General features: G+C 39.9%; 1 protein-coding gene across 1 annotated transcript; it reads right to left on the bottom strand.

The window, feature by feature from the left end:
- Positions 1-289: 289 nt before the first annotated feature.
- entpd3 (ectonucleoside triphosphate diphosphohydrolase 3) lies at positions 290-12499 on the bottom strand. Its single transcript, XM_084557652.1, has 10 exons — positions 12410-12499; positions 9459-9596; positions 8972-9089; positions 8689-8848; positions 6627-6786; positions 6317-6544; positions 5549-5812; positions 5352-5462; positions 5032-5169; positions 290-4308 (listed from the first exon to the last, which is right to left on the bottom strand). Exons 2-10 carry the CDS (start codon positions 9591-9593, stop codon positions 4120-4122), a joined length of 1503 nt encoding a protein of 500 aa, XP_084413778.1. The 5' UTR covers positions 9594-9596; positions 12410-12499; the 3' UTR covers positions 290-4119.
- Positions 12500-14576: the final 2077 nt, after the last annotated feature.

Below are 14576 nucleotides of genomic sequence, written 5' to 3'. Positions count from 1 at the left end.
CAAGAAAAAGACAAGAAGGAAAAAAAACAAAAAAAGCCAAAATGATGGTTTGCCGAACTAGAGGACAATGAAATCAATCGCAGTCCGCAACTTTGAGTTCATCATTTTTCACCTTGAGACTGGACTTTGCCTCCAAAGGAAAAAGGAGAAGACACGGACTGAAATCTAAACTCTAAACCGACTGTACATAAAACAAAAGGAACATTTGAATGTGCAGGTAGATTTTCTGACATTTTTTTATAAAAAAAAAAACAAACAAACAAAGGAAGCAAAGTCTAGAAAAAAAAAAACAGGCTGTCTTCCTTTGATATTAAGCTACATTATTTTCATCCTTTTTATTATTTCCGTAGTTTTGTAGAATATCAATGTTTTCGTAAATCTTTATTGCCTTAATTTTATCAAACTTTGGAAATAAAGAAAAAGTTTCCATCGTGTTGAATTCTTTTTAAAATATAAAAGGACTTGAGGGGTTGAATGATTTGAGAGGACCTTGGATTATCTGAGAGCCTCAGAGATTAAATCTACAAAACTATCTGTACAGGATTTACAAAAAATAGGGTTGTGTTTGTATGAAGATGATTTTAAATTATGTGGTGAAGCGCAGCTGATGTTGGCTGGTTAGAAAATAAAGTCTTTAATGCGACTTGTGGGAAGGGTCACTCTGCTGCTTCCTGGAAGTTAAGTTCTTTCTTTTTTTTTTTTTACTTTTTCTCCACCACGTTTGTATTTTTAATTTTTTCTCCTGTTTTTTTTTTTTTTGATTGCCGTCTTTTAAGAAGGTTTTTGCTTTGCCTGCTTTGCTTGTCTCGCTGCATAAAGAGAAGAAAAAAAAGGATGTGACTTTAAGACGAAAGGAGGAAAAAAAAACGCTAGGATTTTTAAATGTGCAAAAAGCAATAGTTTTAGTAAAACTGTTGACAGTTTCTTGAGTCTTTCTTAACTGTTGAACAAACGCAGCCCACAGGTGGCATATTTTATACCAAAGATGAAGAAACTAGGTAGTGAAGAGATCTTCCTCGTGTTGCTTTTTTCTTATCCTTATTTTTGTCCGTCCTCGTCACGCTGCTGGTGTGTGAGGTGATTTTATCAGCTGATGCGAACATGCAGTAGTCTTTAACTCAACTGCCTCAACCACTGCTTTATTTTGTCACGCGGCTGATGATGATCTGAAGTGGCGCCGTAACGTCGGGCGAGAGATCCTGTGGAATATGTGACTTTTTAAATTTTCACCCATCCTCCTCGGGCGGCATTGACTGAACTCACACCTCAAATTCCACGAAGCTCACGTGCCGACGACTGCTTCCCGAATTCTTACAGATTTAATCCTTCCAATCTCAAATGCATAATCCAACCTACTGTTACATGTCTCCGTCTTGCCAGACACTACCCGGTGAAAATGTGAGCAGGTCAATGACCTCTGTAAGAGGAAAGGGCATTTCTGCAGAACAAAATCATTTCAGCTTGTGTGTATTCTCCTTAAAATGACGAGGAGATTGTTTTTCATAATGCTTTTCAATTGTCTTTTTTTTTTATTAATATTTGTTTATTATTATAATTGATTATGATGTGTGAGCTGCTAAAGACTTTTTCAGTATTGAAGATTGAGGTTGTCTTGTGTTGGATCCTCCTCCGGAGTTAGAGTAATTGACCTTCTTAAGCCAGGATAAAGAAATAAAAAATAAAATAGGAATCCACATTATGATTGTTGAGAATGTAAAAAGCAAAAAAACAAGAAAGAAACTCTGTATAGACTTTTGCTGGCTAATACTGGTTCTGAGGTCATGAAAAGCCTTATAAAAGCTAAAGGGGACACAGGAAAAGACGGGCATAGAGAAAGCATGGTTCAACCAAAATCAAGCAGATACAAACCTCTAGTGGAAAATAAATTATTGAAAGAAGAGAGAGAAAGAGAGAGAGAGGATGTGAGAGCAAAAGTAATATTTATGAGATCTTTTTTTTGTACAGGTGTGTAAAAGAAGATGCAACAGAAATAACTTTGATGATGCTATTTTTTTATTTGCTTGGTCACATGCCTCCCATGTCTTTCGAATTGTGATTTTTTGAGAGTGTCTGTAGAACCAGTGGATATTGCTGTAGTTTCAAATGTGTCCCTCTTTTTTTGTTTGTTTTTATTAGTTTTTTTTTTCTTCTTCTTCTTTTTAGAGAAAACTTTCAATAAAAGAAAAAAAAATCAAAGAGTCCGTACTCCTCTTGGATATTGTGCAGGTACAGCTCGTTACCACTAGAGTGCACTAGTGCGTCGTTACTGAAGGAAGAGCTGCCTGTGTTTGGGCCTGCATGCTTGTGTACAGGTTTGATCAGTGGACACAGATGAAATAGAAGCATTATATATATATAAACAGGCATATTTGTACGGCTATTGATCAGACAAATTCAAAGAAGTAGACACATGTGATTTGAGTGTTTAGTATTAATAAGTATATATCGATACGCTATGTTATTTCACAAAAGATGCAGTTAGTAGTTTATTAGATACTGAACTTGAGACATCATTATTATTATGAAATCAGGAGTAAAACAGTCGCTGCATCAGATAATAAGCATGCATTCTTTTCTCCAGTGCAGTGACCACAGTGCTACCAATGCTACCAGTAGTTTAGTGATGTACGTAGAATGTCAAATGACACACATGCACAGTTTTCACTCATGCCGTTGTCACTCAGAAATTATTCTGGACATCTCTGTGAACAAATCACTTTCTTTTCCCATACAATGGAATGTGATTAATCATTTCATAAATGACTTTTTTTTTTTTTTTTTTTAAACAAAACTAACAACACTACAACACAGTAAGCAAAAAAAAAATATTACTTTTTTTAGTTTGCCAGTTATCCACCAATTGCATGTTCTGAATGATGTGTGCTTCGCACTCACGCCTGACAGTGGGTCAGATTCATTGCTCCCCTCTCTTTCCAGCCAAGCTAAGGGTTGGTCATTAGTTTCAGTTGCTGTCCGGTGTCCAAAAAGGACTCCAAATAAAAAAGAACGAACATGCTATAATCAAAGTTTTACATCCATGAACAAATTCAAATGAATCTGTCGTCCAAGGCTACACGCTGACACAATCATTCATCTTCCATCCCATGTGAACAATACTTTACGTAGAGTACTCTGAAAATTGGCAATGTTGGGACCATTGGTGTTGACAGGACTCCAGTGTCGTTTTCTCAGACCACTCTGAGAGAGGGATCTATCTTTTTGTTTGAATGACTGTGTGTAACAATTATTTACTCAACAAAGCTGTTTCAAAAAATTATAACTTTCCCAGTAACCAAACAAAACAAGGTGTATCTACCTGAGAAAAAAAAAACAAAAACAAGAAACAACACATAAACCTGCTGCAGCAAATCATTTCAAATTATCAGCTGCCTATTTGCCCACAATAGTTGATGTCGTATGCAGATCTTTTTTGGTAATAGACAGTATAAAACATTAGGACTTTATGTAACATATACTCCTTTTGCAAAAACATACGAGAAAACAATGGCACATTTTATATGGGGAAGGTTTGGATCCGATAGATGTAGACTGTTGTGCACCCGTGATTTTATACAATACTTCATAAAAGCTGCAGCAGAATGCTCCCATTTTTTCCTTAAAGTAGATGCACTGAGTGCAATTACACGAATAATACAGAAATAAGAAAAAACAAACAAACACACAGTTTGTAGGTTAGTGATTAACTCATGCTCTTGTGTAAATGTCCATGCAAGCTCTCATGTACATGAATGCATATTACACAAAGTGCATCAAGAACAAGCACGTAGACATTTCTGAGTGCTCTTTCGTCATTTGTGTGCCATTCAGTTAACCATTGCCATGTTTTTGCAAACCACAGTCAACTACACAAAAGAAAAGAGGAAATAATAACACTCAATTGTTTGAAAGTTTCCCTGAGGTACAAAATGAACTGTGTTTCTCGTCTCACGTCTGAAGGTAGCTCAAAGATCCAGAGACTGTCGATCCTGATTTGAGGCTTTTCAGCTTTTGAAGAAGAAGGCGGTTAATGGCTCAAGCTGAAAAAACTAATTGGCACATGCTAGTGTAGTGCTCGCAAGGCTTTCAATGGGTAAGCGTTTCCCTGTGTAACTTAAAAACTTAAAAGCAGGTGCGAATGAGGAAGATGAAGATAAGGACAACTGTTACAATGGTCAGTGCTGAAAATAGAAAGATAAGGCCGGCAAAGATCGGGTTTGTCAGCGGGGGGATTACTGTCACTTCTGATGGGATCATATTGGACATACTCAGCATGTAGCCCAAACTCCAGCCTATGCTGGTGTCCTTCACCTGAGAGAAGAGAAGAGAAGAGAAGCTGACACCAATACATGACAACATTTGCAAGCTTACAGAAAATTGCAAGCCCTGTCATGAATGAGTTCAATTACAGCTCAAGGCAAAAATGAGTCATAACACCCAAAGAACATCCCTCACACAAAAAAGCGTGTCTGTTTTGTAAAGCCCTTGTTTAGATCTATCAGCCAGACTCCCAGACACCCCAGAGGCTCTAAACGGCACACTAAGTCTGTTGTTGGAAACCTTTCCCACTGTTGAGGAACAGTCCAATCTTGTGTCTAAAGGCCGACCTCGGTGTAATTTGGTAACCGTGACTGTAATGTGTGACTTTTTAAGAACTTCAATTTCCTCCTATGACTCATGAGTGTCAAAGACCAGGATTCCCCTTCTGCTGAGGAAGTCCCATTGTGAAAAAATACATTCCATGCCTCTGGCATCTATTCGTTGAGTCTTGAACACATGATTACTGTGTCAGCCATCTATCTTGCGGCGGGTGGCCTCAATCACGCTTATCAACACTAAAAGCGGTTAAATACCAGTCTGTGTGGGTACATGTCTGGTTGGTGACATCACACGATATGTGACATGGTTAAATTGTTGATCTTCCTTAAATATGACACTATTTAGTTGCGGTCCATTGGCTTGTGTAGAGGGAGTAGTGGAAAATAGAAGTTATGGGGATTTTTTTGGTGTTGTTGCTGTTGTTGTTCAACTAACCTCTTTTTCAAAAAGAATGTTGTTCCAGGTATCATGATCAAACTTGTACCCATCTGCCAGCAAAGTGAAGACATAGTGAGCGCCATAACAGTATGTCTTGAGGTATTTATCTGAGATCCATGTCTTTTGCTGTTTGAGCTGAAAGGAAGAGAAACAAAGATCATAGGCGATTGGGAAGAAAAAAATGATCCAAACTAATGAAACTGAATGCTATAAACAAATAAATTAGTGTCCAGATCAATAATAAAGATACAAGTCTTCCGTTTAAAGATGGAGTCTTGTTACTGATTCTCTGCTGGATAACAATTTGAATAACTTACCAATGTCCATTGTGTTTGGCAGAAGGTCCTAACTGAGGCATTGAAATGGTCAATATCTGATGAGCCATTAATCAGCAGAGCCCTAGCAGTGAAGAAGAACCCAGCATATGCCTGGCAGGAGCAGTAGAAGCATAAAGTGAGTTGTTTTGCATGTTAGTCTTGTCGCTTGCATGTGTTATATTAACACTTTGTGTTACCATGAAGTCTCCAGTGACCGGCGGCTGCTCGACCCCGTTGAAGGAACACTGTGACGAGGAACAATTCTTGAAATCAAATATGGACTTCACTATGTTCCCACATTCATCGGAGTTGCCAGCACCAACCATAAAGAACTCTTGTTCTGGGTCATAGTTTTCGGGTTTCTTTGTGCACGTCGTGTCATAAATGGACGAGGCTTTCAGAGTACTATTGAAACCTTCGACATAGCAGGGGTTTAATATGTAGCCTGGTTTGGACGATTCCTGCAACGTGAACACGAGAAGGAAAACGTCAACAGAAGGAAAAGAGAATGAGGCAAAAAAAGTATAAACAAACAAAAAAGAATTATAAAAAGAACATTATATACCATTGCTCTACAACAAACTTGAACCCGTTACATAATCTCACAACATAGCACTTTTTCCTCTAGAATTACTGTTAGTGTCCAAGAATGAAGCTGTGTGTTACCAGAAATAATGCATTTCTTGCAGACTAGCTTGATGGCATTCATGGTTCGATCAATATTCTTAATGACATAATGCATCTTTGACTGGTCTCCCTTTGACTGTTAACAGCTCAGGGACAGCGGTCTTCACTAATCAATTCTTAATGGAGTTTGGCTTGCACATGCATGCAAAAAGGCAGACTTTCCCCCAGCCGAGCATACTTAAACGGGATCACAGAAACACATGGCAATCACAGGGAAGAACATCTTCTAGAGTTCTGTTGCGAAAACACACCAAAGAGACAAAAGAAATGTTGCATACCCGGATTATTTTGTCCAGAACCATCTTCTCGGCCTCATTTTTGCCATAGCAGAGGAAACTGTGTGTGTAGACATTGTAAGGGTAACCATACAGCTTGACATGCAGGTAGTCAGGGCCCTTGAGATCTTCCTGGACTGAAAAGGCAATCTGTGTTGATGCTCCTCCAAGGTCCATGGAACCTACAGTCCTTGCTCCATCTGGGCGTACATAGGTGTTCCACAGGTTTTTCTGCAAATACGATGATATGTAAGCAGTACATTACAGAATGTGTACACTTTGCTAGACCAGATAGATCACGACCGTGTCTTACTTCTAGGAAGTTTCCCATCAAGTAGTTGACGGTGATCCACCCGTACAGCCCTTCTTCCTGACCAGTAATGATGGAAGCATTTTGGAAGAGGAAGGGCAGTGAACCCAGGTAATCTCTGAGAGCTGCCAGGACTTCATTGGACCTCTTTTCATCTTGCTCCCTTATAGGAGAGCAAAAAAAACAGAGTAGTATTAGAGATTGCGCTAGGAAAAGATCTTAAAAATGGAATCACACGCATTAGAGCAATAGTTAACTTCTTTGGAAAGTGTGCTTATTATTAGATAAGTTAAATCTACTCTTTATCTCCTAAATATGAAGCTAAAGTCAGCCAGAAGACTGAAACCAGAGGGGGGAAGCAGACCTTCTTCTGTCCAAAGGTAGAAAATAAATAAATAAATAAATACTCTTTACAGTGTATTGGCAGTATATAATTTAGGGAGGAGTAGAGCCGAAGCAACGGTCAGCAGAGAGAGGTAGAGGCTGCAGCTGCATTAGTCTTGTAGGATGGTCCAGATCTAGGGAGTGTCCAGAAATTGGTGGGTGAGTGGAAACAATGACTGGCTTTGCACTCTGATACTAACAAAAACGGGATTGTTCTATGTTTTTTTGGGACATCCGTGGGAGCTTGGGTGTGTTTGCTTTACAGTGCATGACAGTTTTATTCCTCACTTGTGCTGAAGATCGCAAAATTTAATTGGAATAAACAATCAAACAGGAATGAAAAATGGAGGAGACCACTGAGTTATTTTTTGTAATTATCAGTAGAGTTGAAGTGTTTTTTTTTAACCGTTTTTCTGTTCTGATCGGACTGGTCTGGACTTTCTGCACACAAAACACCCGACACACGCCAACCACTTCCAGAAGCTGGGCTGGTTGCTTGCACGCAATGCACACAATGCATTCTGGTGCATGTACGCAGTGCCATAACAGCTGCATTCGTAAGACAGTTCAGAAAAATGTCTCACAAAAACGAATTGATTACTTTAACTGATTGTAATTACTGTCAACACTGATTGACTGAATATCCACAAAAAAAGTAGCTAATTTTTCTTTTAATTGGCATGAACTAGCAGAAAAGTAAAGGACAGAGTCAGCTCTTGGACCAGTAACATGAAATATACTATGTGACTTTAAATCTCAGTAAGCACCTCACATAACTAACCCCCTTCTGTGAGAAGACCACAAATCTGGAATTCCCTCTTTTATTATCTGAACTCTTGAATTTTGGCCCTGACTGCAATCTAAACATGTTTTTACTCCTGGGGCTTCCTGGTAACACAGTGGGCTTTGGGAAACATACAAGGCTGGATTTCCGACAAGACAAAGTGGGCAGATGCGCAAGGGCCCTGACTCTCATGGGCCCCAGAAGCCACAGGTGCTGTTTTCAAACTAGAAAAAAGTTTTGTCGCATTATGTAGCAATAACCTCTGTTCCTCAGTAGTGGAGAAACTGTACATTTATGTGTGATGTTGCGACAACCGTGTGGGAAAAGCTAGTGGTCACAGAAGTGGATTTGGGACCATGGTCCGAGGTTCCAGGGAAGGCACTCAACGCCACAAAACTGCTCCCCAGGCACTGCAGCTCTGGCTGCCCACCACTCCAAGTGTGCCCACTTCGCTTTGTGGGAGTGCTAATGGGCAGGTTAAATGCCGAGAACAAAGGCCTGCCCAACAAAGCTGATTAAACATTTAACGTACAAAAAGTCCTCTTAGCAAGGTTAGCCCCAGCCCTATTTTGGCCGAGGCTGCCGCTGCACGAAACAGCCCCTTGCAAAAAGAGGATGTAATAGCGCCTACTCTGATGTCACAAGTAAAAAATAAAAATCTTTGTCTTCCCTGTCTGCGTGATAACACTGCGCACTGAGTTTCTAAATTCCACATTCCTGTAGGCCAGTTTTCGGTGACCCAAAATCCAGTATACAGTATATAAATACAGTACCTGAGCCAGTGACTTACTTTAGTTCTTGATTTATTGTTTTGCGTGTAAACTGTTAAAAACTAAAATAAAATAAATGTCATAATTCGGCTGAACAACATCAGGAAATGCCCCAAAGCAGTCTTACTGTAGCAGTCTCATTCCAGCAGTGGCTCCCAGAAAGAGAGGTGTGGTTTTGTGTTTTTTCTTCGGAATGATATTGGTGATGTTGACCATGCAGTTTTTGAATCCCTCGAACATTTCGGTATCTTTCTTTGGATCAACTTTCATCCCGGAGATAGGAACACCTGTGGGCGCAGAGCCACGTCGATATCTCATTTTTGAAATATCCACAAGCGTTTTTCAACACGGCACTTAACAGAATGTAAAATCTGGAATGTGCTCCTCTTGTTGTGAAGACGATGACTCACCTGCAACTCTACAGTTGAGCACTTCAGTCACTACTCCTGTTTCATTTTCCTTCTCCCCTGGCCATTGATACAGGTATATATTGGAGCGGGATGAACCTGAGTCTATCACTATGCCAAACTAAAATAATTAAGAAGAAAGAAAAGGAAAAAAACATTTTACAAAAACACATTTTCAATTAAAATATCTGGTTGTACTTTTTACTTTAACCATATCATCTGACAAGGAGTTATAAAGATTAAACTACAGAGACACCCACTGCTAACTATTAATTACCACTCTGATCGCTGAGATAACCCTTTTCTCTGACCACGATTTCTGGATAGATTTGGGAATCACATTATGTGGAAGTGGAAGCTGATGTTTGTACTCTTCCTTTAATGTACGTTTGCTTTGCTGGAATGAAGATCTACAGCCAAAGAGTGTGCCTACAGCTTCATACGTGCAACCACGGGCATTTCTCCACATGCATGTACTGTGTGTGTTCACCTCTGTGCTGTACTCCTTAGCACTCCAGGTGTCCTGGATGACGGCCACAGCAACAAGGGCGGCAACACTGGTTAACAGGAGGAGCAGGACTGCTGCTATACGTCCCTTGTAGCCCACTTTCCTTTTGGAAGCCATTTCCTGAGGCAAAAAACAAAGAAAAAGTATGGTTCTTACTGAAATCTGTTGGCAAGAAATGGCGTCAAAAAGGAAGAAGTACGGTTCTCACTGAAAGCTTCTTAGCTCTCTCACGTGGAGACATTTGGAAAGTGATGATGAGCAAATACAGTAAATCCAGTTCACTTGAAAAAAAAAAGAAGTTGCATTTGTAGTTTTGATGGACGAGGCAATATTGCACACACAAACACGTCAAGGAAACCAAAGTCAGAAGAAAAAAAATGAATCAGGATTTGCTTTCTGAACTGTATTTGTAGTTAAAACGCTAACATTTTGTCTTAGACAATTATTACAGCACGGGAACATGTAATCTGCAAAGGGAGATACAAGCTTCTATCAATTTAAGCTTCTTTGAAGACAGTGACATGAGGATTTGTGCCATGATTAACGTCTTCCACCTTAAATGATCAACTTGCCAAAGAGCAAGGAGAAAAACAGTGCAGTTCATTAAAAGCCCCTGAGTGTATTTTGCTGCTGTCTCAGAAAGCCTTCATATATTAAGGTAATATCTCTAATGGTTGTGTTACAGCTTGAAATGCAGTTGGACTAATTGTAACCATGTTAGTTCTGTATCCATCAAAACACTACACTACCTGAACATGTTCATACTTATAGAGCTAAGTGACATCATCCAACACACTGTGCTTAACTTCAAGCACTGTACACCTTGTCATTAAATATCTTCTCTGGCACTCTTCTACTTTACAGTCAACTGGCGGGCCATGGGAAATAATCAGCATATAAGCGTTTTTCCTGTCACATTTTGATCTTGTGCATAAACAGGGCATGTCTGAAACTGCTCTGTTTGAATTGTGCATAGCGACAGAAATTTTTGTCTGTTTCCAGATTCACCCTGCAGGCTTCATTCATTCATTTTACGTAACCGCTTGTCAGGAAAGATGTGTGTCACACCGGCCAGATTTCCCAGTTTCCGGGTGACATATAAACGCACCACGCATTTGTGGATCTGAGCGGCGAAGCCTTAAAAACTCCGCGCGCGCGGCCTAATTTGTGCGCACCTGACGATCCGTATGCGCACGCGCCCAAGCCCATTCGTAAACGCACAAACGCCCTTTGAAAGGAGAAGCTTTACGAAGTTGAACGATGGGATTTCTGAATTTCCAATAAAACAAATGCGCATAGAACAATAATATCGCATTTGTGAATCTTCGAAGATTGTGAAATTAGTCTCGAGACTAATTTCACAATTTCCCGTGCTATTCCGCTTAATCTACTGTTTGCTTATGGCCGTGAAACCGCTAACCAGCGTGAAAACTGAAACAGATTTGAAGGTTTTTTGAACCGTTTATCGCTTAAACTTCGTTGAAACTGTGGCATCATTCTGTCTTTTCATCAGTGGCAAGGCATCAGTGGCAATATTGGAATCATTACAGACCACAAATGTGTGCACATACAGGCGTTGTTGTCCAACTGTCTCCACTCTCCAAGTTTTTTTCACTGCTTCTCTTTTTAAGGATACCAGACTCGGCAGTTATCAATGGGAAGTTTCTACAACGCAAGAACGAGGTTTGTATTGTTTGAAATTGCTGCATTTTAAAGTTCGCACGGCAACTTTTGTGAAAACAAGCAAGACAAAGCTGTTTGACAAGGTCTGCTTGCAACAGAATGACTCGCCAATAATCCTGTAGTAATATTTTTGACAGATGCCCCCCCCTTGATTTGCGCAACACTTAACAGACGTGTGTGTAACATAGTTGACATTCTAAGTTGGGTTTTCCAAAGTTTCTCAACATTTTCTGGTTTCCGAGGCTGGTTTCCGATGCTCACGAACAAGAAACAGGTTCTCCGTTAAGTGATGCCCTTTGATTTCTTTAAAGACGGAAATATCTACATGAGGTCATTGGTCTTTACTGGCTAACTGGTCTAGTCATTAATGTGCGTGTTGTCCTGGTGAGTAATGTCAGTGCTTTTCAGTGGCTTGCCCATTGTAATGCTTCGAGCTTACAGACTAGTTATCAACTTTTTTTAATGACAACCCCCAGGGCTGTAGTTAAGATTGCGGGCAATGAGTGCATCTCAGATAGGCTGCCTGTGAACTGACAAACTATGGAGACAGTTTGTCAATTCAAGTTTTAGTTTGCTTAAGCTCAGTAACATACAGTCTTTTACAGACTTTTAGCAATAATCCGAAATTGGCCTTGCAAAAAGAAAATGAATCCAAAACCAAACCATTTTTGCCTCTGAACAAAAACATGTCACATGTGAGACGCATGATGTGTAATTGTACTAGCTGAAATGCAGTGTGCTGGATTTCCTAGCCTTACAACCACACTCAAAGAATACTATCTTCTGCCCTCTGCGTTATCCATCCCCATGTAGAATACCCGCCACCCACTCACCTGCATGCACACTCTGCATTTTGTGCACGAAACAGAGCTTGCTCCTTTCAGGCAGATGAATCAACACGTCTAAGCCGAAGGTCTACATTTGAGTGCCAGGACTGACAACACCCATGTATCTCTTTAGACGGCCATGTGCAGGCAGGGCTCAAATAACCTATTCACTTTTGCACGTATAAAGGGGTCTGCATGTAGGGACATGTTGTCATGAAGGTGAGGGTTGGAGCAAAGGAAAGTGGCTAAACACTAGAATATTCAACCTGATCTCTTCACACAGCAGAGCAGGCTGACTCGTGCTATATATAAATCTTAGTTAGGTAACCCTTTGAGCATTTTCTTTATTTTTTTTGCCTGAGGGTTAAAACCTGTTGTGTTGCCAGGTAAATACATGCATAAATACAAGTGTTTGATTCTTACCTCGAGGAGCTTTGTTGATCCTGGTTGGAAGTGGGTTGGAGTTGGTGTGAGATGTGTCTGAAGAAGGGATGAAGAAACAGAGCAGGGAACAGCAAAGGAAGGGAGGAGAAGAGAAAGAGAGAGAGCAAGGGAGTGTTCTGGGAGTGGGAGTGACTGGCCTACAGGAACATGAGTGGTGTACATAACCTAACACAACAGAGAGAGCATGGGTCGGGAGAAACGTGGGAGGAGCGATGTATGCAAACTTCCAGTTTTCACTACTCCCACAGCACCGGTGCAGCCAGCCCAGGAGACGCAGCTCGTGAATGGTGCAGGGCTGCTCCTTTTTAGTGGCGATACATGCATTTGTGAGTAAGAATGAAACAATATGAGGAGAGAGAGAGAAAGAGAGAGGGGGGAGTGGGATTTTGAAAGTTAATTGATGTGATCAATACGACAGAGTGCAGTGTGGCTGAGTATCTGCTGCATGGGTTATCACAAAGTCAGCTCTTTTTTAATGAAGGACAATGGATGCTGTGAGAAGCAAAGGCTGGATTTACTCTATCAACAGCCAAGGATGAGTTGATACTTGTTTCTGTTTTCTTTTTGTTTTTTTTACACTGAACACCATGAGTCATTAACATGTCCGACAAAATGCTGTACCAGTAGGCAACTGTGGTGTGGACTGGAAGTAACAATCGATGACCAGAAACGTGTCAGTAAGATTGTTTTGGTAACACCAAAATCAATCAAAAGTGAGATCATGTGCTTTTGGAGATTTGATGACTCCAACTAGGGATTTGTTTTCAGTATCAGAGCCCACTAACTTTAAAGAGGAGCAATACAAAATAATTGGAATTTACCTTTTATCCGTTTTTAGTAGGGAAGTGTTTCTACATGAATGAAACTTCAAGAAGATTCCAAAAAAAAAAAATCAGATTTTCTGATTTAAAAACTGATTTCAGACACTATTACATTTCTGCTCACGCGCAGTGGATTTCTCCCCGTATAAGCACCGTTGGTCGTCTCTATCTCTAGACAATCTACACCGCAGACGGGGGTTACATAGAATTAATTGCAGGCAGCAGATCTGATAAAGTCTTTTTAGCTGCCAAACGTGAAACACAAAACCAGCTAGTTTGAATGGACAGGAAAGACGGGAATCTGAAAATTAGATTTGCTAAAAGAGAGGAAATAGAAGAAGCATCTTGGATATGCACTGCATGCTGCATACGAACTGCAGGGATACTTCAACTCTAGTCTAACACACTGAGTCCATTCCTGTGTCTTTGACGTGATTTATGGCTAAATTCTGATGTTTCCCAGGACAAATCCTGCAATCGTACTAATGCAGGACAGATGTACACCAGGATGTCCAAATGAGTCGGCACTCACAAATCTTGCCTTTTATGTGGTAACTTGAGAGACCAGTTTTTGTGTCTTTTAAACAGAAGAAAGCAGAAACAATGAAATAGATTAAGTCTGCTATTTGTAAAATCTTGGCGTTAACCAACTCCAGTATTTCTATAAGTTAGATAGATAGGTTTTATTTGTCACATGCACAGTTATACATAGTACAATGCACAGTGAAATGTATTGTTGTACCTGCAGCCAGTAGTAAAAAAATATAAGTACTACAGTAAACAGTAGTTTGCACACAAGGTAAGCAATATAAGTGTAATGTACACCGATAGAGAAGTAAAATAAAATAAAAATAAAAATATAGACTGTAAGACTCAAGTGCAAACTTAGAGGGGGGGTAGTTGTATATGTACATAAATTTACAGTATTTACTACACAGTATAAGTACTACACGGGTCATTTATAGATTTCTAAGAAAATATCCAAATATTAAAAAGTTATGACAAGTTATTACGAGTGTGCAAGCAGAGTAAGGAACAATTATGTGTAACCTTACCAAGTGGCGTTGGCCTGCACCATCACACAGTACCACTTCCTACTAAAAGGGCACCTCCGCCCAATCATCTACTTCCTTACACCACTTACTATATCAGATAAGACATGAGTTGCTTCGATGTCTATGTACCAAACAAAAAAAAGAAAGTAGGGCAAAGAAACAAAAATGTAAGACTGAATATTTGTCATGCATTGTCATCTTAGCAGCTTCTTGAAGTGGATTGAATCAGATTTGCACCAATACTAACTATGCATTAAGTCTGTTAGTCTC

This window comes from Chelon labrosus, assembly GCF_963514085.1.
Source record: "Chelon labrosus genome assembly, chromosome: 12".
NCBI classification, from domain to species: Eukaryota; Metazoa; Chordata; class Actinopteri; order Mugiliformes; family Mugilidae; genus Chelon; species Chelon labrosus.
The sequence above is the reverse complement of the archived record's forward strand: the minus strand, read 5'-3'. Positions and strand labels throughout refer to the sequence as shown.

Bases quoted from the DNA above. Each gene is read 5' to 3' on its own strand.
- entpd3 (XM_084557652.1), bottom strand. From the start codon at position 9,593: ATGGCTTCCAAAAGGAAAGTGGGCTACAAGGGACGTATAGCAGCAGTC. The intron at 8,849-8,971 runs GTGAGTCATCGT...CTGCGCCCACAG, and splicing joins GCTCAACTGTAGAGTTGCAG to GTGTTCCTATCTCCGGGATG. The intron at 5,170-5,351 runs GTAAGTTATTCA...TCTTCCTTTCAG, and splicing joins GCCAAACACAATGGACATTG to CTCAAACAGCAAAAGACATG.